The sequence below is a fragment of the Opisthocomus hoazin genome, chromosome 2, assembly GCF_030867145.1.
Source record: "Opisthocomus hoazin isolate bOpiHoa1 chromosome 2, bOpiHoa1.hap1, whole genome shotgun sequence".
Taxonomy (NCBI): Eukaryota; Metazoa; Chordata; class Aves; order Opisthocomiformes; family Opisthocomidae; genus Opisthocomus; species Opisthocomus hoazin.
The window spans coordinates 68,948,308-68,972,970 of NC_134415.1; the positions used below are offsets into that span (position 1 = coordinate 68,948,308).

The 24,663-nt window shown below is 42.1% G+C and overlaps 1 protein-coding gene across 3 annotated transcripts in view; it reads right to left on the reverse strand.

Annotated features, from left to right (window-relative positions):
• Positions 1 to 472: 472 nt before the first annotated feature.
• TMEM200A (transmembrane protein 200A) overlaps positions 473 to 24,663 on the reverse strand; it is a 62,953-nt gene continuing 38,762 nt past the window's right edge. For all 3 annotated transcript variants that reach the window (XM_075446758.1, XM_075446773.1, XM_075446768.1), the window contains exon 2: positions 473 to 3,637. In XM_075446758.1, the coding sequence (XP_075302873.1) occupies positions 2,146 to 3,621 (1,476 nt within the window). In that variant the 5' untranslated portion in view covers positions 3,622 to 3,637 and the 3' untranslated portion in view covers positions 473 to 2,145. The remainder of the gene's footprint in view (positions 3,638 to 24,663) is intronic.

Genomic DNA, 24,663 nt, shown 5'->3' on the forward strand with positions numbered 1-24,663 from the left:
TTTCTCCAAACCGAGTACAATTTTCAGTACCCAGTATCTATGTTAAAATTGAAAGCTCACGCCCTGCTGTACTTAAAAAAGGACCACTATTCCCACATATGATAGTACCCAAAAAACAGACTTTTAAGCTATGATTTAATGTAGCTATTAAGGAAATAAAAGCTTACATCATGCACGTCTTCAATAGCATTTTCCATTTTTCTAAGAATACTCATGGCCAAAGTAAAAAGAACAGGATGTTCTTTCTATACACAATTTCTTTAAAACCAAACCACTTTGAATACATTCCACATTACATGGAAAAATAAATATTCAGCCTTTACATGTGTAGGGATGTCACTGAAATCAATTAGTCACAGCCAAATATCCAGTGGCAGGCTAATATATTAAGCACAATGTTATATACAATGTTACGATAGCTGATTATACAGAAGAGTTGAGATCATAGAGGAAAAACAGGTCTTAAAACAGATAGATGTAGATAGACATTTTATTTTATTTCAAAAAATAGCAAATGTCTTAAGAACACAAACCAGGAAGTTATTAAAAGCTTCATAGCAAAATATTTAGCCAACTCTGTTACAATATATAGGCTTGAGGTTCTAACAGTTAACACTATGCCTCAACTCACTGAGCAAGTAATGCTCCTGATACATAAACATCGCACAGTTGAAACATGGAGCTGAATATTAAAAAAAAGAGAGGGTATTTTTATCTTTGAGCTTTCGTAATCAAAGTAATTGAAGAACAACGACGTTTTCACAGGTTTGATTCTTTTTGGGAAAAGCCACTAAAAATAATTCCTGAGTATTTAGGTTAGGTGAATATATCAAAACCGACCAATTAAGACCAAACATCCTGTTAGGTGAGCCTTGCAGCCTGAAGTGACATTCTCTAGCATGGCTGTCACGGCAGGATCACGGCCTAAATACCTTAATGAAATACATGAAAACCTTCTGGTATGCACATTCAGATTCTCATTTTCTTTAGCAATAGCCTACAACTGTCAACTGTGAAGCTTGCTTTGCTGAGAAAAACGTTGTTTTAAATGTCATTTCCTTTTGCAAATTCTTGTAATGCAAATTGCCACAGCGCAGCCTCCAGCGAACCATCACATCAATAATTTTGTGAAATATATAAATCAAAATTTAGGCAAGGGGCTTTCATACTATGTTATTCTACTTATCAAATTGTATGCTTTGTATCAGTATTTTGAACACAGAGATCTATTTTTTAGCTTCTTGCTATTGTAATGAAAGGCAATATATTCATTTTCCATTATTCTCTTCAGATGCGTGTCACAATATCATCTTATTATACACCATGTTTCTAAAATCCTGCTGGCATTCATCATGTCCCTATGATTTTAATTGAATATGTGTATTTTGATAGTAAGACTGCTGCCAATCAAAGTGGTTTAGAGAACTAATCCCAGAAGAATTTTCAGATTCCTTAATTTATATATGTTTTCCCAGAATTACAGGATTAAATTACAATGGATGTAGAAAGATTATTGTACAAAGCATAGTTAATAATTCACAACACTGGCACTCAACTCGACCAATTACAATGAATTCACAAAAATGGTTTTAATTATATCCACTCTTTTCTATCCACTCCCCCCAATACGTAAACAAGTTTCTCACAATGACAATGGCAAGACCGCAGTTACCGAGATGTACCGTATGTGAAAGACAACACCTAGGATAAAGGCCTGGATTTGACAATTCCAGTATGTGCTCCTGCTCACTTCCCATTCTAGACCGCAAGCACCATTTTTAGACTCTTGCAGTCATTAAGTAAACAGAATTTACAGGTAAATGGAGCTTTTTTCCTAATGCAGGCTTCTGGAGTCAAACTGATAAAAAGTAACATGCTTACACAGAATAAAAGAAATAATGACTTGGGAAAAACTGGATTCAGTCTCTGAGCAATGACAATGTACAGTATTGCAGCCGTATGTTACTAAGACAAAAAACTTGGCATTACAAAGATGAAGATCTCTGTTCACACAAGCCAATTTTAATGGCCTATTAAGCATTTGGTTAAAAACAGGCTTGTACTAGTCTCACTGAAAAGGAAACACTTGTCAAAATGTTTTTTTAAAAAATACTGTAGGACATCTTCTAAATTGCAGTTTAAATATTAAAACCTTGTTTCAGAAGTTCCTCGCTTCAGGTTGTTACTCAAAAACTCATCATGTTCAAAACTCAAATTATTATGAGATCTTGATATCATAAGAAGCTTTTCCTTATTAGTAAAGTCTTTCTTGACTGCTGCTTGTGGCACAAGCAACCTATCCATTGGGTCCTCTTTGTTTTCTAGTTTCATATATCCTTTACTGTTGCTCCGATCCAGTCTGGGCCAGCTGGGGTGTTTCCTTTGCTCAGCTTGGACGGTGAGCGTAGATGGACCCCTGTCCAAGTCCAGGGACTTGGAATGTGAAGACAATAGATGCAAAGATGTGTTGGATCCAAACTGTTTCCTGGCAGCACCAGGGGATAAAAGCTTTCCTGAGCTTGGTCCGAGAGTCATAGAAGATTTGAACTGATCGGATGGAGTGTTCACAAATGAATTGTGTCGCTGCAGCATGGTAGCAGCCGGTCTGTAGGATTCATTGGTATCAGTTAGTGGAATGGCCAGAGAATCCATTGACAGATTTCTGGACCGACTCCTAGCGATCTCCGAGTCCTCAGTTATGTTGTCTATACTAGGCTCATCAATAACACAGTTATTCAGTTTAATTACTGGCAGTGTGAAAGCACTAATGGAAGATGATACAATGGATTTTGTTTCACACTTTATAGAGCTAGCGTTTTTGTCATCTGAAGCCTTGCTGGAGTGAGGGTGAAGTCCAAAGACTGAACCAGATTGCTCAGTCAGCAGAGGTGGCAGGAGGCTACCAGTGGTCCTACCTTCATTTAGGATAATCTCATCTTCTTCAGCAGAACTATCCATTCTAAAAGTACTCTTGAGGCCAGACAAAGGTGCAACCGTGTTCGCAGCCAGTCGTGATGCACATGAGTTCCCGCTGTGCCTGAGTTCTCCTTCCCCTAACAAGTCAGTGAAGGCACCACTCAGCTGCTTTTGTTCCTTGATCCTCAGGGTGTGGATGTCTATTACAGTGGAGTATATGTCTCTCATGTGTATGATTTTCGTTTCCTTGTCACGGTTTTCATGCAAAATGGCATTTGCGCAAATAAAAATGAAGATTCCAATGCCCATAGTAAAAGGGCCCAGCATTTTCATCTTATCCGAGTGCACATGTTGTTCAAAGAAACGAAGTAAAACGCTTCCTTGGCTTCTCAGGACCTGGGTTGCATTTACAGATAGATTATCTTCAGATCCTAAAAGCTGTTCCTTTTGGGGCCAGTATCCAAGGATGGCCATTGCAATTCCCAAGAATGCGATAAGCACTCCCAAAACAAGGAAGAATCCCGATGGAGAATAGAGGCGGATTTTGCCCCTGACAATTACTACATCTGCCCTGGGCCGGCGTCTAACTGGTTTCTTCTCCTCAGAAGCTGGTGCTGTTGCAAGATTTACATGCTGCTGAGATCTGGCAGAGTCTTGCCTTTTTAAGGCAGCCAGTCCTGTTATGACACCTCCAGTTGCTATCATAGTTCTATACTGTGTCCTGGGAAAAAAAAAAAAGAAAAAAAGCAGAAATATTGAGGCAAGCAAAGGCTGTGTCTGCAAATACAAATAGCACTTTGTTAGCCGGTGTGTATTTCTTGATATTCAAAATATTCAAGACTTTAAAGAAGCTGCTATATCTTAATCCAGTTAAGACATAGTAGCAGTTTTGAGATTCACATGGCATCTTAAAAAAGATTTCCAAAAGTCCTTTATCACTGCAAATACAGGTAATATATCTTTCATCAGTGATACAGACAGTAGCAGAAAGCTAGTGCTCTTAATGGTGATATATCAGGATTAAAGATGAAAATATTCAGAAGTCTTAACAGATGATTTATGTCTGGACTGGTCTGCAGCAAAGCCAATGATATATTATTACCTTGTATGTATTTTAGATCATTTTAGCACTTTAGCTAGTTGTTCTTTTAAAAACTTCTATGACACCTAATGATTATGAATACAGATGATTCTACATATCCCCTTTAAGAGATTCTTCCTTACAGATTTCAGTACATATTAATACATATTTATTCCATCATTTAAAGAAGCTTTTATTAAGCCTATTCAGATCACCTGAGTCTCAACTACAGAATCATTTTTGCCTTTCCTAATAAAGCTGATCCTCTTTTATGCATACTTAGATCTTTTTTCTCCCATTCTTGGTTCCTCATAGACTACCAATCAAGCAGCTCAGTTTAGTTCACCAGATAAGAAATCCCCATAAATTTCAAGTTCATCAATTCAAAGCTTCACCATTTTTTCATTTTAGACTTACTTTCATACCTGGCTGTCTACTACATAAGAAACCTTAACCAGCCTGTTTAAAAAGAGAAAGCCATGTTTCATAGTTCTTTATGAATAAGAGTAACAAATGAAACAACACAGCCCAGGAAAATTGTACTCTATTTTACAAGGCATCTTATAATCAGACTCAAAAATAGTATCTGAGCTTAATTATCGAATATTAGAATGAATACTAGGTAATATTATGGAATAAAATTAAGATACTAGAAGCCAGGTATGAAAAAATTATGTTCTCTTTGGTGGCCTTACTAGGCTCACAGATGAAGAAAGGCTGGCAGTTTGTTGCAGAGGAAAAGGCTCCAAGTCAAAGCTGGGGATGGTTTAACAAGCAGGCAAAGCTAAAGTTGGACTCGGTGAATAATATGAGAGGCTGAAAAGCAGAGGCAAAGCAAACCAGTGACTGCTTGCAATTTGCAGGCAGTAATTTTCATCAGAACTCTTCAAATATTTATGTTTTTTAAAAAATCTTAGCAGTTCACCCATGAAAAAAGATTAGATCTATCATGGTATGAGAAACAAACAGACAGATTCTATATTTGGACACTATCAGCGATTTCCAGCACTGCAAGCAGGTGTCACATAAGCATAACTACAAACAGAAATCGGTCCAACCCACCAATTATGAACTTGATTACAAAATTAATAGGTAATTTGAGATAGGTGGCCAAGCGGAAGGACTAATCCACAAAAAAATTTATCCAGTGCTCATTATAATCTGTTTAGCAGAAATTCAGATGACAGACAGGAGTAGCAACCTGAACTTCCTCCCTGCACCGTCATTATCAAATGACAGAGCGCTTCCTCTCTCTGTGAGAAGCCTTTCCTTCGCAAAGGAAAGACCTGAAAAAAAGGCCTAGGGTGATAAGCACACAGCATTTTCTGAAACTATGAAAGAGAAATTCACAGCATTATTCCAAAAATCCCAGCAACTTCACTTGTAGTGCCAACTTTCATGTTCCTGATCTCTCTGGAAATTCTCACCCTTTGCAATTCACTTCCATTTTTATGCTATCATCTGAGCAATTTCAATAGTTCAATACCAATTAATTTCTTTAATCCTTCAGGAAAAGCCTTTTTTTTTCATGTAACAATTTAAAAATCCCCCCAAGAAAGTTACTTGATGTTGATAGTCTTCAAAAATGAAAACAAAACTTTGTCATATGCTTATGTGTTTAAGGGTTTCTGTCAAAACAAAAGATCATTATTCTGTAAAACAATGTTTTGAATCTCCAGACAGAAATAAATAGGGCTTATCCACTATAAAAGCTATTGTCTTTTGTCATGGCTCAAATGAATGTAATTAGTTTTCTCTATGAAATAAACTAGGAGGATTATGGCATATCTTTACTGAAATGATTTAGCTATAATCTAGTTTGTTCCATAATTATTTTCCAGGTCCCAGACCTTTACGAGGGACATCGAGTTTCCATATTCATGTGGTATTTTACGGGCACACATCAACCCACTCTATCCATTCTCAGGGCTGCCAAGGAACTGCACAAGTATGGCAGGTTAGGGCTAAATCCACACTCTGCCTGTTGGCAGGATTTGTTTAACTTCTTCATCAATGACCTGGATGAAGAGTTAGAATGTACCCTCAGCAAGTTTACTGATGATACCAAACTGGGAGGTGTGGTAGATACACCAGAAGGCTGTGCTGCCATTCAGCGTGACCTGGACAGGCTGCAAAGTTGGGCAGAGAGGAACCTGATGAGGTTCAACAAAGGCAAATGCAGGGTCCTGCACCTGGGGAGGAACAACCTCATGCATCAGTACAGGCTTGGGGCGGACCTGCTGGAGAGCAGCTCTGTGGAGAGGGACCTGGGTGTCCTAGTGAACGACAGGTTAACCATGAGCCAGCAGTGTGCCCTGGCTGCCAAGAAGGCCAATGGCATCCTGGGGTGCATTAGGAGGAGTGTGGCCAGCAGGTCGAGGGACGTTCTCCTTCCCCTCTACACTGCCCTAGTGAGGCCTGGAGTACTCTGTCCAGCTTTGGGCTCCCCAGTTCAAGAAAGATGAGGAGCTACTGGAGAGTGTCCAGCGGAGGGCTACAAGGATGGTGAGGGGACTGGAACATCTCTCCTACGAGGAGAGGCTGAGGGAGCTGGGCTTGTTCAGCCTGAAGAAGAGAAGGCTGCGAGGGGACCTAATATATACTTACAAATATCTGAAGGGTGGGTGTCAGGAGGATGGGGCCAAGCTCTTTTCAGTGGTGCCCAGCGACAGGACAAGGGGCAATGGGCACAAACTGAAGCATAGGAAGTTCCAGCTGAACATGAGGAAGAATTTCTTCCCTCTGAGGGTGACGGAGCACTGGAACAGGCTGCCCAGGGAGGTTGTGGAGTCTCCTTCTCTGGAGATATTCAAGATCCACCTGGACAAGGTCCTGTGCAGCCTGCTGTAGGTGACCCTGCTTCGGCAGGAGGGTTGGACTAGATGACCCACAGAGGTCCCTCCCAAACCCGAACATTCTGTGATTCTATGATTCTGTGATTTTGCATACTGTACTGTGCTTATCACAGCTACCTGGACTGCACCAAAGGGTGAACGGAGGAAGCTCACAACTGCTTGCTAAATATTTCAAGCACACCTCTAACAAGAGCTCCTCTCCAACTCTGAAAAGTAGAGTCAATAAAAATGTTCTTAAATATTACATCTTGGGGTGTCTTTCTATAGAAAGTTCTCACTTGCAAATTTTACAGAAACTTCACGAAAACCGTATCTCAACTTCATTATTAATTGGTTTCCAGTAACTTGAAGGACAGACAGAAATCGAGAACTCTTGCAGTGCAAGTCAGAGAGAAAGCGAGCTCCCTCAAGCCACAGGGCTTGCTTCCAGCGTTTCAGGGGAACACTTTGTTCCTCTGTTCACTTTACCTGCATCAGAACTTGGGCACAGGGGAGAGAAAGTCGGGCTGCAACAAGATACAAATGTATTTTATACACAGAAAGAGTCTCTTTCCTATTTCTTACATTCATATCAATATCATTAAATCTACTTTCACTGAAAAAATCACAACCAGGTTTGTAAACCTTCTAATAAGCCACAGTGTTGGTAAGGGTTATAAGCTACTTAACAGCTGAATTTTGACATCTTCTACATGTAATAAAATCAATAGTATTAACAGACATATTGGTATGAGATGATTTCACTTCATGTTGACAGAAACCAATTACAATGAAGTGCATATTAAGATGGAAACCTTTTCTTAGAAAATATTGCATTTAGAATAAAGTGACATTGTAGATACATTTGATTTATTCTGCGAATCTTTAGTTTCACCGCATGACAGCCATAATGAGTGCCAATGACAAACGCTGCTTCTCTTATTTAACTTAGTACAGTGATTACATTTAACTTTACCCTGAAGTCTGAATTCGAACTTCTGAACAAGCGAAGACTTAGAAGGCTTTGACTCAGAGGTGAATAAAGATTACGCTAAAAGCCCAGACAGCATCTCTTTGGTGGCACTGTGAATGACACACGCTGGCTCTAAAACAAATCAAATAATGGCAAAATGGATATGGAATACAGAACAAAAAAAAAGGGACAGGCCTGTAAATCCATTTTATAAAACACAATCGTCTTGCCAATACAAAAGCACCACAGCTGCCAAGCTCCTTTTGAAGAACCAGCATTGAGTGACTCTCTAACCTTGCAGCTGCTCTGTTTGTTTCATCCTCAGTGAAAACATCAGGTCCAAAGGCCTGGACAGCTTAGGGTTTTAGCCTTACAAGAAAGAGAGGCCCAGATTTAACCTCTACATTTATCTTCACTTTGTATTGTGCTGTTGTTACAGAGCAGCCCTGACACCAGCCCTGTCAGCCACTCAAAGATCACCCAAGAAAAGCCTGTCTTGGTATAGACCCTGAGAAATAACTCCTGCTCGCTCTCACTTGCTCTCTGCATCGCTCACACGGAGGAGAAAGACTCAGGCTCTTGACACTCCAGTTCCAGCCTCTTCAATGGCCATTAGCAAGACGTACTTCACCTTTCGTCCAGGCTGTAGGCTAAGCCCCGTCCTTCGCATCTGGCACGCTTTCTAGGAGATGCCCTAAAAATCCCAGGAGCAAATGGAGTAACAGGTTGCTCTGTGCCCCTTGGCATGAGGAAAGGATGGACCATGGAGCAGCTGCTGCTGACAGACACCCCAGGTGACTGTAGCCTCGGCAGGGCCTGTAGAGAGCCACAGCAAGGGCAGAGAAGAGGACCCGGAGGAAAAGACCCGGATGACACCTGCAGAAGTATGAGTGGGTAAGGAGGCACAAGAGGGGCTGCAGCCCATCTAAGAAGAGAATACCAGAGCCAGAAGAATAAATTCCTGCAGGAGAGGTTTGCAGACATGATGCAAAATGGGTAATGATAAAAGAAGCATCAGTCCGGGATGCGGAGTGCCATCTGCTTTTTCCTTACATCACACTGGCTACCCAAGCCAAGGCTGCCAGAGAGGCTGGAAGGGATTCTCCTTTATCACCTTTCCATATGGGGAAAGGTTGCTCAGATGCTCTACAAAAGACTGTCATAAAGGAAACTTAAGAAAGAGGGCAAAAACAGCTTTCACAAAACAATCTGCTATGAGTAACCACTAGACCTGCATGCGCCAAGCAAAGAATGAAATATTTTCCTAACTGAGTCAGGAGGTCAACAAAGAAATGGTAGATTCACTCTGTGATACAAAGGTAAGGCACAGGCAAATCATCATAGACAAACTGTAATTTAGTACAGGTGGACAAGGACCCTTCTTCTCTACCAGTGCACCAGGCTACTGCTGACGATCAGACAGCAACACGGTGCTTTCGTTCTGCTAGCATCGCCCGTACCTGACCCCGTCAGCCTACAGAAGGGAAGGGGGGCAGAAGGCAGGCGACGCGGGGCCTCACGAGTCGCTGCAGAGCACAGAGCAACCTGAACAGCCTGGACACCTCCACAGCAAGGCACAGCAGGTAAGAGCAGCGACTCGGAGCCCTTCCGAAGATAGGAGCTGTCTACATGAGTAATACCCGGTTATCCTTCGGAAGCTAAGCAAATGAAAAACTGGGTGGGGTAGGATTTGATGGGATATGAGACCAGTTGACTCACAGATTGATTACCCCAGATATAAGAGATGTGTCAACTGCAGGAAGCTATTACAGACTGCCTATTTCTGTTTTAACAGCAGCTGAGGCAAGAGCTGCTATTTAGACAACGGCTCTAACGCTAGGCAGCCTAGGAAAATGTGAAAGATATGTGTTCAAGAGCGCAGATTCAACAGAAGAAATTGATTTCATAGCGTGTTCCAGTGGCTCAAACTAACTTCTCTTGGTTCTGCAAACTACAAACTGCTTATTTCTCTCTTTTACCTATGAGGCCACCAGCTTAATACTCCTCTTTCCTTCCTAATGACTAGCATCACCTTAACTGTACTGCTGTCAACTAACTTTTTTTCAGAACTTTTTTCCTAACCATTAAAAATCTAATTAATCTCTCAGCAATTGTTCCCAACTTGTAGTAAGCTTTAAAGCTTGGGGCTTCTGTTTTAGGTGCCTGAAAGATTACCTGATTTTTTCAACTATTTTGGTCCTATAAATGTTATTACTTCTACCTACAACTTAGTCTTCTGAATGCATACATAGTCATTTTGAATATACTGAGATCTTCCACTTAATTTTAAAGGTATACTGGCAGCAAAGATGGAAAGCAAGCTAAAGATACTAGAACTGTATTACTTTAATATTGTTTGTTTTCTTCCAGATACATTTCAGTGTCCCTTACCACTTACAATCTTTGTTGTTTGCATAAATATTTCTTTTTATTTCTCATTTACTGTTTGAAAAATGATTGAAACTTGATTATGTGAAATTATCAGAACTGTACATGCTATTTCCCTGTAGTTTAGCTTTACGTAGAACTTTCTGAAAAGTACAGCTCTTCTGTTTCAGCAGAGAATTAAATGTCACTGCAGTAAGCAGCAGCGTGTGACAGAACCTGGTTTATATTACCACAGCATTTCCTATCTTACTATTTCAGCTAATTAGGAAATTTATTTCCCATTAGTACTTGATTCATTATCATTTAAATGACTCAATTTCAAATTTTAACAAGAGGAAAAATTTTAACATCAAGGAAAGTTTCTTTTACCTTTGATAAACCTGGAGTCCTAGAAATTAAGGAGGTATGTGAGAGACTGTTTACTCACAAAATATTTCTCATAATCAAGAATGCAAATGATAAGTAATCAGAGAACTTATAACATAACTGAGTAAACAGATCAATATCAAGCTGTATTTAACACATCTATACTTTTCTCCTGACATACAATATATACGTATCAATATGTTGTCTATGTATGGAGGTTGTCATCTGGTACAATCTGCTCTATTCTGAAGGCAAAAATACAGAGTTTTATAGGCCCAAAGGGATTAATTGTTCTGGTAGAGATAATACAGCAATAGCCAAACAGAGGGTAGATACACAAGAAGCAGAAAAATCATCCCAAATTACATTTTTATTTAGCAGTTTAACAAGCAGCCCCCTCCAAGTGCCTAGCAGACCAATGGGACTATCTTATGATGCATTGTTCTCCTCATATCCATTCCTCAAAAAATGACTTGATTGAACAGATTAAAAAAGAAAGCAAGCAAAAGACATCTTTTGTCTTCATGATTATGTGATATTTTACGTGTACTTTAGTTTACAATAGGTGAGAAGAAAGCATTTGAAATGTAGTATTAAAAATCTTCATAACGTCAGCTGGGATTTTGAAGTCATGCTAGCAAAAGCCAAGGATAGGAACTCACATGCCTATTTAAAACATTAAAGCTTTGAAATTTCCAGCTCAAACAAACCCTTTGGGTTCAAATTCCCTTTAATAGTGCCTCTTTTAGTCTGTAAACCAATAAGCTTAGGGACTACTCATGTCCTTTTAACCGCCTGGTTGCCTGGAAGCAGGCCAAATCGTGCAAGCAGCTTCACAGTATAAAACAGGAAAGGCAAGCTGCACATGGGTCAGGCAATACAAGAGCAAGAGGGTGCCTGAGCAGCAGCAGTAAGCAGAAGGTCCACTGCAGAGATTAAAAACTGAGGTTCCCTGGATATTGGTAGACCATGCAGCTGTATCAAATGGTCTGTATTTGCTTTACAATAGAACCGTGTTAAAACAGTAAAATATCTGCATTCAGAACTGCAAAATAAAAACTTGGTATTACGGACACATCAAAATCTGTTGAGAAATTTGAAGTCTGACAGTGTTCCATTTATTTAAAAAATCTAGATCTGGCAGTGGTTTTCAAAACTGCACAGTACTGGTCCAAGCAAGACCACAGGGGTCCAGCAGTTACCTCTGCAGAATCTGTGAAAGATAACTAGGCATGGGACATCAGAACTTTCTTTACAAAACTAAAATTTTTACTGCTCTAAGGAATCCAGAGTGTCCACAAATTGTGAAGGACAGAAAACCATTGATTTGGAGTGGATCTAGAGGATGGACCGAACACACATTGAGAACAAAAGAGAAGCAGCTCATTGTTCTACTATAAAAAGTTGGATACTGAAACAAATTAAGAAGGGAAAATTATTTTTTCAAAAACAGATCCAGGCTTTAATGAGAGTTATGAGATCTCCTTTTTATACATATTTCTATAACTACACTGTGTCACACTGGTCTGAAACATATGCAAAGAGGTACCTTTACACTGTACAAAGGGGCACAGTTCCCTGTTATCAAAGTGACTTTGATGCAACTTTCTGGTGTGGCAAGTAGTGAATCCACACTGAATATATCAAATCTCCGTTTGGACTCACATTCATCCTATTTTTTTAGCAAGCCTAGGCCATTGCATTCCCTGTCTTGACCTTTATGACTGTCCACTGCCTTGTGTTAAAGCAGGACTCTCACAGCTATGAAACTCCAAGTATGACTGTGAGTAGCCCAACTTCCTAATCTAGCCTTCCTCAAGCTGTTACACTATGTGTCTGCATAACAACTCAGTGGAAAGGTTATAAAATTACCCCAATTCACAAAAAATACAATAAAAAAATTTTAACCTTCTACTATTATTTAGAGGAGGGAAAAAATAAAACCCTAATCAAAAAAAAAACCCCAAACCCACCAAACTAATCTTATAAAACTATACTTCATTACTATTCAGTAAAACTCTCCACTCTACACGGAATAGAACTTCATTACAAAGATACATCTGACCAATACCCAAACTTTCACAGCTAAACAGTTTGTGTCCGCAGTAATGCAAGCCTCTCCTTCCTTTAGAAAGCACATGGAAATGAGCTTGAAGAGCGCCATTTGATTTTTCAAACAAATCTTTGGGACATACTGTCCAAGATAGCTGGCTTGGCAGGTCAGAACCCTGGCTCATATACACAATGTGGACATAGGACCATTGGATAACCCACGCTAAGCAGGAGCTCAGGAGGTCTCAACTCAGGCTGGTTCCAAGCGCAGTCTGCAGTGGACCCACAGCCCATAGCCAAACAGTCAAAAACTCCCCCACCGGTGCACACAGAAGGGCAAGGGGCCGACAATGCAGGAGAATGGAAGCTTGCAACAGCAAGGACCAGCAGGAGGAAGAGACTTCTCTCAAAGCCTGAGGTGCCCTTGCAGAACCTGCTTCGCTGCTCTACAGACTGAAGAGGACAGGCCCGTCACATCAGGAGAGACGCTGGAGCCGAGTAAGGCAGCCCGACCTGCTCCCCATGTAACAACCAGCACAACTAAGAACAGGCGACGGTGATAGCAGGTGGTGACTCTCTCCTGAGGGGTACAGAGGCACCCATTTGCCAATCTGATGTACTCTCTAGAGAGGTGTGATGCTTACTCGGGGCTCCTATCAGGGACGTTGCTGAGAGACTATCAAGCCTTGTACAGTCCACTATTAGCCACTGCTGCTGTTTCACGTGGGCACCAACAATACAGCCAGGAGCAGCCTGAGGAGCATCAAGAAGGATTACAGAGCCCTGGGAGAGGTGGTGAGGGACTCTGGAGTGCAGGCAGTTTTTTCATCAACCCTCCCAGCCAAATGGAAAGGGTTTAAAGGGCCAGTTGAATCTGGCAAATCAACAAATGGCTACAGGACTGGTGCCACAGCCAGGGGTTTGGTTACTTAGACCATGGGAATCGCTTTGAGAAACCTGGACTACCAGGGGCTGATGGGGGGAAGAGCATCTTTGGTCACAGGCTTCTCAAGCTGATGAAGAGGGCTTTAAACTAAAGATCACAGGTCAGCAGGAGAGCACTTGAAGGGCAGAACAAAGGAACTCCAGCCAGTAAGTCAGCTTCATTGGGGGCCAAACTGAAATGCCTCAATGCAAACGCACACAGCATGGGGAATAAACAAGAGGACTTAGAGACATGTGCACGCCTGCAGGGCTATGATTTTACTGGCACCGCAGAGACGTGGTGGGGTGGCTTCTATGACTGGAGCACTGGAATGGAAGGATACAGGCTCTTTAGGAAGGACAGGCATGGGAGACAAGGAGGCGATGTTGCCCTCTATGTCAGTGACCAGCTGGAGTGCATGGAGCTCCACCTGTGGATGGATGAGGAGCTGACCGAGAACTTACGTGTCAGGATTAAAGGCAGGGCAGGGACTGGTGACATTATAGTTGGGGTCTGCTACAGGCCACTCAACCAGGAAGACCCAGCAGATGAGACTCTCTATAGACAGATAGGATCAGCGTCATGTTCACAAGCCCTGGTCCTCGTGGGGCACTTCAGCCAGCCCGGTATCTGTCAGAGGGACAACACAGCAGGGCATAAGCAATCCAGGAGGTTCTTGGAATGCATTGACGATAGCTTCCTTCTCCAAGTGATCGAAGGGCCAAAAGGAGTGGTGCTGTGCTGGACCTTGTTCTCATCAACAAGGAGGGGCTGGTGGGAAATGTGAAGCTCAAGGGCAGCCTTGGCTGCAGTGACCATGACATGGTGGAGTTCAAGATCCTTAGGGCAGTGTGGAGGATGCACAGCAAGCCCACTACCATGGGCTTCAGGACAGCAGACTCTGGCCTCTTTGGGGATGTGCTCAGTAGAGCACCATGGGATAAAGCCCTAGAGTGAAGAGGGGCCCAAGAAAGCTGGTTAATATTCAAGGATCACGTCCTCCAAGTTCAGGAGCAATGCATCCCAACAAAGAGGAAGGTGGGCAAAAACGCCAGGAGGCCTGCATGGCTGAACAAGGAGCTCCTGGACAAACTCAAAACACCTGGCTCTGGGCCTGGTGTCACTGGTGGGATTTTCAGTTCTTTGATAATGGGTTGGTTTACATAACACCAGGCCTGCTGGTGACAGACAGGGTACACCTGTCTCAAAGGGAGAAAAGGATCCTTGTGCAGGAGTTTGCAGGGCTGACTGAAAGAGACTTAAACCAGATTTGAAGGTGGAAAGGGACAATAACAGGCTTGCTAGAGATAAACCTGGGACTGGCACACCAACGTGCAAGGGAAAGTGTGCTCACGAGGTCCTTCGGTCTGCCGTCTCAGTGGAAGTAGGGGATGGAGACCCATGTGGCAGCAAAGACACAAGGGTTATTGAGGTGTTAGAAACCACAGAAGCGCCTGAGAATGGTCACACAGGAACTTAGGCTTCTCCCCCCAGAAAGGGCGCAAGATCAACAGCCCAGCTGAACTGCATCTACACCAATGTATGCAGCATGGGCAACAAACAGGAGGAGCTGGAAGCCATCATGCAGCAGGAAAACTATGATACAGTGGCCGTCACGGAAACACGGTGGGACGACTCACACAACTGGAGTGCTGCAATGGACGGCTATAAACTCTCCAGAAGGGATAGGCAAGGAAGGAGAGGTGGTGGGGTAGCCTTGTATGTTAGGGAGTGTTTCAATTGTCTAGAGCTTGACAATGGTGATGACAGGGTTGAGTGTTTATGGGCAAAGATCAGGGGGAAGGCCAATGAGGCAGATATCACGGTGGGAGTCTATTACAGACCACCCAACCAGGATGAAGAGGCAGATGAAATATTCTATAAGCAGCTGGGGGAAGTCTCACGATTGCTGGCCCTTGTTCTCATGGAGGGGGGTTAGCAGAACCACCACCTTGGACTTCTGGAGGGCAGACTTTGGCCTGTTTAGGAGATTCATTGACAGAGTCCCTTGGGAGGCAGCCCTGAAGGGCAAAGGAGTCCAGGAAGGCTGGACAGTCTTCAGGGAGGAAGTCTTAAAGGCGCAGGAGCAGTCCATCCCCACGTGCCGAAAGATGAGCCGGCGGGGAATAAGACTGGCCAGGCTGAACAGAAAGCTTTGGTTGGAATTCAGGAAAAAAGGAGAGTTTATGTCCTTTAGAAAAAGGGGCAGGCCACTCAGGAGGACTACAAGGATATTGTGAGGTTATGCAGGGCAAAAGTTAGAAGAGCCAAAGCCCAACTAGAACTTAGCCTGGCTACTACCATAAAAGACAATAAAAAATATTTCTATAAATACATTAGCAACAAAAGGAGGGTGAAGGAGAATCTTCATCCTCTGTTGGAGTGGGGGGGAAATTCAGTGGCAAAGGATAAGGAAAAGGCTGACGTACTTAATGCCTTCTTTGGCTCAGACTTTAACAGTAAGAGAAGTTTTTCTCTGGATATCCAGCCCCCTGAGCAGGAAGACAGGGATGGGGAGCAGAAAGAAACCCCCAAAATCCAAGGGGAAATGGTTAGTGACCTGCTACACCACATAGACACACACAAGTCTATGGGGCCAGAGGGGATCCACCCACGGGTGCTGAAGGAGCTGGCGGATGTGCTCACGAAGCCACTTTCCATCATCTATTAGCAGTCCTAGCTAACCAGGGAAGTCCCAGTTGACTGGAAGCTAGCCCATCTACAGAAGGGCCAGAAGGAGTATCCCGGGAACTACAGGCCTGTCAGCCTCACCTTGGTGCCAGGGAAGGTTATGGAGTGATTCATCTTGAGCACCATCATGCAGCACACACAGGACAACCAGGGAATCAGGCCCAGCCAGCATGGGTTTATGCAAGGTCGATGCTGCTTGACCAACCTGATCTCCTTCTATGACCAGGTGACCTGCTTAGCAGATGAGGGAAAGTCTGTGGATGTTGCCTATCTAGACTTTAGCAAAGTCATTGACACTGTTCCTCACAGCATCCTCCTGGAGAAACTAGCTGCTCATGGACTGGGTGGGTGTACACTTCGCTCAGTACAAAACTGGCTGGCTGGCCGAGCCCAGAGAGTGGTGGTGAAGGGAGTTAAATCCAGCTGGCGGCCGGTCATGAGCGATGTTCCCCAGGGCTCGGTTTTGGGGCCAGTTCTGTTTAACATCTTTATCGATGATCTGGATGAGGGGATCAAGTGTACACTCAGTCAGTTTGCAGATGACACCAAGTTCAGCAGGAGTGTCGATCTGCTTGAGGGTAGGAAGGCTCTGCAGAGAGATCTGGACAGACTGGATCAACGGGCCAAGGCCAACTGTGTGAGGTTCAACAAGGCCAAGTGCTGCGTCCTGCACTTGGCTCACAACAGCCCCATGCAACGCTGCAGGCGTGGGGAAGAGTGGCTGGAAAGCTGCGCAGTGGAAAAGGACCTTGGGTGTTGGTCGACAGCCGGCTGAACATGAGCCAGCAGGGTGCCCAGGTGGCCAAGAAGGCCAACAGCATCCTGGCTTGTGTCAGGAATAGTGTGGCCAGCAGGAGTAGGGAGGTGACCGCACCCCTGTACTCGGCACTGGTGAGGCCACACCTCGAATATTACGCTCAGTTTTGGGCTCCTCACTACAAGAATGCTGAGTGGCTAGAGTGCGTCCAAAGAAGGGCAACAAGACTAGTGAGGGGTCTAGAGAACAAGTCTTACAAGGAGCAGCTGAGGGAACTGTGGTACCTGAAGGGAGCCTACAAGAAACCTGGAGAGTGACTTTTTACAAGGGCGTGCAATGATAGGTAAAGTGGAATGGTTTTAAACTAAAAGAGGGCAGATTTAGATTAGATATAAGAAAGAAATTCTTTACTATGAGGGTGGTGAGGCACTGGCACAGGTTGCTCAGAGAAGCTGTGGCGGTCCCCTCCCTGAAACCGTTCAAGGCCAGGCTGGATGGGGCTTTGAGCAGCCTGGTCTAGTGGAAGGTTGTCCCTGCCCATGGCAGGGGTTTGGAACTAGATGGTCTTTAAGGTCCCTTCCAATCCAAACCATTCTACGATTCTATGGTTGTAGTCCAACATTCTGCTCACAGCAAGGCCAGCTGCACGGTCAGACCCGGTTGCTCAGGGCTGTGTCCAGTCTGGTCTGGAAACACCCCTCGACAGAGATGGCACAGCCTCCCTGGACAGCCAGCACCACTCCCCCACTGCCCCATGGGGAGAAAGTTCCTCCCTATAGCCACTCTGAACCTCTCTTGTTGCAGCTTGTGTCTGTTGTCTCATGTCCTGACATCATGTGGCACTGTGAAGAGCCTGGCTCTGACCCCTCTGTAGGTACTGAGGGCTGTTGTGAGGTCCTCCCTCTTCTTCAGGGCTGAACCAGCCCCACTTGCTCAGTCTGTTTGCAAGGCAAGAACTTCAGCCCCTGACCTCCCTGGGGGCCCCACACTGAACTTGCTCCAGTCTGCGAATGTCTATCTTCACATGTTATTAATGTGAAATTCCCTTTTTGAAATCACCTGAAATTTTATTTGGCTCTAAACTAACTTGAAATGATCAACTGGTAACTATGGAATTTGAACTAAAAACTACAAACTCAGAAATATCGATAAATATAACTGTAAGCTAAGTGAGGATGACTGTTACCCAGATTCGGGGAATGCCATGACTGCATTCTTTAAATCACACCAAACAAAATATTCTTTTTGAGTGCCTTCATCACTTATAGTATCTGCCATATACATTAATTACTTCAACTATTATGCCAAGGTCAAAAGTAAGGTGAACACCCAGCAATATTGCATAAAGATGAATGCCTGAGCTGCTTATCCTCTTTGCTATTATTTCTTCTTCAGCCTGATCCTTCCAGTGGGTCATATATTGCAATTCTGTGCAAAATCAGCAACATTCAATACTGGCAGCATTGCACAGAGCTCGTTAGCCACTCACAAAAGCACAGAGCACACATCAAAGAGAGAAAGAAGGATCTTGAGTTGCTATATTTTGCTTTCAAGACACTGCTCTATGACTTGGCCTAGATTTGGTCTACAAGCTTTTGCCTGGCCCAGTTGCACTCACTTTTAAATTTGCTCCTTCCTCAACTACATTTACTTCGCTGTGGTAAATCAGGTGTGAGTCTACAGAAGTTCATTGATTTTAGCAATGTAAAACTCACATAACATGAGGTTGGCATCAGGTCTTATGTCTAGAACAGCTTCCCTGTCATCACACAGTCAACGAAACATGTTCCCAGGCCACAAAACACCTGACTCACGCAGCGTAAACCCACCTGCCCTACCAACTTCACACGCGATGTCCCAAATTCCCAGCTGTCCTGCTCTCTGTAGTTCTATCAGCTTAGCTCAGGTCCTAGACTACAGACTACAGAAACACAAGGTCTCAGGCACTGGATGCATTTGTTGGTAGAATAACTGCTTTAATCTCTGTATTCACTGTATTAAATTATCAATAAATTGAGAGCTGTAACTTTTTTTCAGAAATGTACACCGATAACTTCTTTACTTAGGCACAGAAATTTTCACTTCTTATGGACAGATGCATCATGTCCTGTTCCAAAATATATCACACAACTATGACAAAAAGCAAGAAGGAGCAAAAAAAAAAGACTGGGGATACAAAAATGAGAAGAAACTTTATAAGATCTGAAGAAAAGGTGTTTAAAAGGTGATTGACTAATAAAGCTTTTTGCATTTTCTTTCTAGAAGAAAGAAATAGAATATGCACACAGATGAATAAATGCTGGATATACTAGGCTTTACTCTTGCTTTTCACAGAATCACAGAATCACAGAATGGTAGGGGTTGGAAGGGACCTCTGTGGATCATCTAGTCCTTGCTTGCATCCTCCAGTTTGTCTGAGTTTTTCTACTGAAAATCAACTAGGGATTTTTTAGCCCAAATTGAGTAAGGTGATAACTGCCCTTTATGACTAAAGTGACAAAATCTGTTTCTAAGCCATTTTAGCCCTTTAGTTTGCATAAATCAATTTTCTACTGAAAATCTGTACTACAACTGCAAGCAGATATTGGCTGTTTAGCAAAATACTTCTAATTATTTTAGACACATTTGTCCATTTATATTACTAGTGTTCATATTCAGTAATCAGAAAAGATACTGGGTTATCTACAGTTATAGGTGATGTAACTAGACTAATCTAATCTTTATATCTGTCTGCCTTCAGTGTAAAGTAAACCTTTTACTGAAAATAATCGCTTTATGAGCAAATCTAATTTAAAATGTGTAAACAAAGGATGTGGATCATTATACATTTATTCTAATTTGCTTTTTTTCAGGTTTTATTGTTTAGACGTTACAAAGAATAAAAAGAAGGAGTTTTCTTTCGAAGTAAGAAAGTGAAATCTGTGAAAAAATACCATAGTCCAGCAACCCTAGAAACGAAAGCAAAAATGCACAGAACTAATGGGAATTTTGAAGGAAGCTCACACAATGCAGATCAGATTATTGATCAGCTATCAACCACAAGTCATAAAACAAATTTTATTCAGCTCTCAAGATTTTTCCAAAAGCCTGAATGTGCAAAAACAGAGTAAAAGGTATGTTTTCTGTCATCTACTGCAAATGAAAGGCATGACTAAACACTCCAGGGCTCAGTCTGCCAGATAAATTCAGTTTCCTAACAAAAACCAAACAGGTAATAAGATCAAAAATGCCAGGAAATATCTGCATTTACAAACACTAGGGCTGCTGGTTCTTCAGTTCTCATGCACAAAATTTTGAATAAAATAGTGGCAGGCACTTGGTGGGGAGGTATATAAGCACAAACAACACTGGAGTGCTTTGGCTACCATTTACGCTCACATCACCTAGCTTAACTAGCAATTTGATACTTGATTTAGTCAGAGGCGAACTCTCCAGCTTAGACACACACTTAATGTAGGCAGTGACGAGCTGTCATGAGACCAAACAAATGTCCTTATCTGCAGTACATGCTCAGTTAATCATGTTCATTAGCAGGTTCTAACAACTGTAATTTCCCACTGTATACAAGTCCAATGATTATAAGATCAAACAGTACCAGGAATAAAATGAAGCAAGTATTTCAAACAAGACTTAAATAATACACCTCTTATATATGAAGCAAAATCTATTTGCTCCACAACTAAGATGTCTGAGCAAAGCTCTTCTGACCTAGAAAATACTTCTTGTTCTATAAAACGTACAAACTCAAAGGAGTCGGAGCTAGCATTCTGTTTACCCTCAGAGACCTGGGACCAATTTTTCAAACACACTCAAGCAGTGCAAGAGCCTAACTCTGAAAAGTATGTAGGTATCTACACTGTGTAGTTGCATTTGAAAATCTCAGTGCATGACAGAGCTACAAAGATGTTAAGTGCCTGACTCAGCAGAACTTAAGCACCTAGGACCAGAAAAGTAACCATGAAAGCCACAAACTTAACCCTGCTACCTATCCATTTACCCTGGCAGCATAGTTTCAAATTAGTGGCCAAGACACTTGCGTGGGAAGTGGGGCGTCGCGGGTGTCAAGCCCCTCCCATCAGCAGGAGGCTTTTTTCTGTGTTATTAGGAAAGTCCACACAAGGGGTCTTTGGAACAAGAACTGGAATTTGGGTTCCCTGAGTGCCCCAGCCACAAGGTGAGAGTGTTTATATGGCCAACAGGAACAGCTGCTTCAGCAAAGCTGTGGCCCTATGCTATCGTTATGCTCATCTGGTCTGGCACTGCCTTTGGAAATCTTCTTTGAGGACTATGATCTAAGGCACACTAAACATGGGTCAGCATTAGGACATCTTTTACGCTGCAGACCTTCATGCAAGTTAACTTACCCTGTCAAGCAGCAAGACAACTGAGCCTCTCCTAAGGTCTCTGTTGCCATAACCAGCAAGGTCACAGCATCTGAGCTGTCACATGTAAACACAGTTCCAGCATCTGTACACTAACTTTCAGTGACTCCGGGGTGCCAGTGGACTCTTAGGTAGTTACAATATACTTGTTTTCATTCACATGAGCAGAAAAATCAGTGCATGAGATTTAGGTTACTCTATGTTGGCAAACAAATTAGGCCATCGTTCTATGATAGTTATTATTAGCACAATAATGGAATGAAAATTCTCTTAGGTCTCAGGAATCCCATAAAAATAAGTAAACTGGTTAGTGTGATGCTATTGCCAAGATGTCAACAATAGTTTCAAACGCTAAAAAGGGATAGTCAAGCACTATTTCATAGAGAATAGAAAGCATAGTTTAAAAATACTTTTGGTATCCCACATAGTCAAACATTTTTGCCCATTAATGGATGTCACAGAAATAAATTATTATTAAATTAACAATAAAACTCAACCACGTCTTCAACTGTAGACTAATCTAGCCAGACATCCATATGGGGGCTTCAGTAGAACCTGTAAGCAGCTGCACTGCTACGCAGCTTGTTGACCCATAAACACAAGTTACAACGTACACGTAAGAGCAGCAGTTTCAAGACACAGAGACAAATAAATTTAAATTTCACATGTATAAAAGAACAGAAATGTCAATATCAACATTTAAATTCATTCGCATGATATAAACTATCCCTCACAAACAATTTCTTCTGAACACCATTATCATTTGTGTTATACTAACCACTCTCTTTGTGCTAAAATACCCAAAACTAAAGACACTGCAAACAGCAAGAATCCACAGGGAGCCAAGTAACCTACGAGTAGTGAGATGCTAAGACAAAGACACTGAAATACTGTAGGTCACATTTATGGAATTGTATCTTAAGCTTTGATGGAAGAACTCACTTATATAGATGCACGATCTGCTTAGTAAATCTCTCTTTTCTTTTACTGTGAACAATCCAACCCAGGCTGTACCACTGGCAGCTAAAACCATCTAGTAAGGCCAGTTAAAAGAACAGAGGAACTGCTTCCTACACTACCTCCTCACTTCTACTTACTTCCAGGATGCCCAGGTGTTGTTCACACAGGGAACTTCACATCTACCACAAAGCTTTCTTTCTTGACCCTAAAAGGTCTGCCTCCCTCACCTCAGATATCTACACCCCATCCTGGTGGCCTACATTTCAAATATACACAGCTTTTCCATTGGACCACAGCCACGGAAATCTGGCAGTTGCTGTTACTTCACTTTGCATCTGTGAATCAGCATATCCCTGTCCCGTTATTTTACAGAAAACCAACTCCATCCAGTTGTTCCAGTTAGACTGAGTCCCTAATCGAGAGTCTGTGGAACCGCAGGCTGCCAGGCCTGAGACAAACGTGGATATTCCCGATACATGAGGAATGACAAATGGTACTGCTAGCTGAAACATGGTGCCCTAGTTAAAGACCTATTAAGGGATGTGCTGCCAATAGTGTGCTAGCTTATCTCATGTGTTGCCTAAATTCACTGCCCTCCATTCATAGTCTCTATACATCTCTGTTTCAACATACTTCAGCTACGCTATGTAATTTAAAACATGATCTTAGCTGACCTGTATGACCAGGACAGATGTCAATACTGACTGATACCAGGTAACATTTTAATCTTAGCAGGGGGTGTCAACTTTATTGGCATGTATTATAGGCTGCAATTTACAAATGACTTGCCTTTTTTTGTTTTCCCAGCTCCTTGAGGGCCCCTCACATTGCTATTGCTAGAACACCTTATGCTATTAATATTTTACTTACTTTTCTTTAGCCTGGGTATGGTCACTGTTAATTACCAAGATAAATGTCAGTTTATATTTTAATGAAAATCCTCCTGACTTAAACAAAGCCAGCATAATGTTCAAGACTCCTAAATTAAAGTAAGGCATGTTTAAACTAAAATGAATGTGTGACTGAAGTTATTTGAAGTACATTGTTAAAAACTGTTGATTGATCTGTGATGCAAATACAGACAGCATAAACAACTAAGAGATGATTTCAATAAGGAGTCAGAAGTCAAGAAGAGAGAAAATACAGAGCCAAGTTTTTCCGGTTACTGTAGAATTTATGTCTTATTGCTTTAAGGTCTTCTCAGCCCATCACAGAGCATTTGTAGGTATCAGTCAGTCCAGTATGTCTAAATCTTTAGCCAAATTTCTGAATGTGTTGCTGAGGAGAAAAGAAAGTAAAGGTCAGTAAAACTCTCTCAGCAGACTACCGAGTACCAACAGATACAGTGTGGGTTACTTTTTTTAAGAAACTACTGCAAAATTATTAGCTCTGTGTAAGAAAAGCAGGACGAAGAAATAGGGAGAGGGAGGTAAGTTGAAAATGTAGTTACAGGTTAAGCAGAGGGAGGTGCCAGCAGTCCACCATGAAGTTTTCAGTAATGAGTGTAGGGGAAAGGGTGAAATACAATGTCACCAGTTAATTACTTTTTTAATAGAAGGCTCACAATGTGCTACCAAATTACTTGAAATAGATTTATTTAGACAGCTAAAGCAAGAAGCTAAAAGAAAATGAAAATTATCCAAGCATAATTGAGGGTATTCACTAAAATTCATAGAAAATACAAAGAATACTTTTTTTAAAAAATGTTTATTTATGATTTCTCTTGTCTCACAGTTGTGTTTAAAGGTCACTGTTCAATGCTTGTTCCTCTCAGTGGAAAGACACCACTGATGCCAATATAAGTATAGAGTAAGAGGCATTAAAATACAACAGACATTACAGAAGAGTTGGGACTATCAAGATTAGCGAGGTTAACACCAACCAGAGCATGCCTGAAGTGCCACCATTCTCTAGTTTTATGAGATACTGCCCTAACATGGGTCAATTCTGAAGACAGGTACTAAATTTGCTGTTTTACTTCCTTGTGGAAGCCTTCCGGGTTTTGACTCTGCAGAAAAGGCACTTCCTAGAAAACCATGGTTAAAGTAAACGAGTTGGGCAGATGGATTCATGTACATATATATATAGAAGTTTGAGTTCATTATGGGACTAAAATGTGAAGAAAGTAATTACTGCTTGTCCAAGTCAATGAAAGTACTGCAGCAATGCCGCAGTAAGCCAGATGCATGAAGAAGTAAAAGGACAACTGTTGTTTTTTCTAAAAATGTGCCCAAGAATTAGCAGAGCAAATATTAGAAGGAAAAAGTTCCACACAACATGAACTGAGCTTGACATTTAAAATAGTAGCTGATAGAGCTGCAAACACTGAGGACCACCC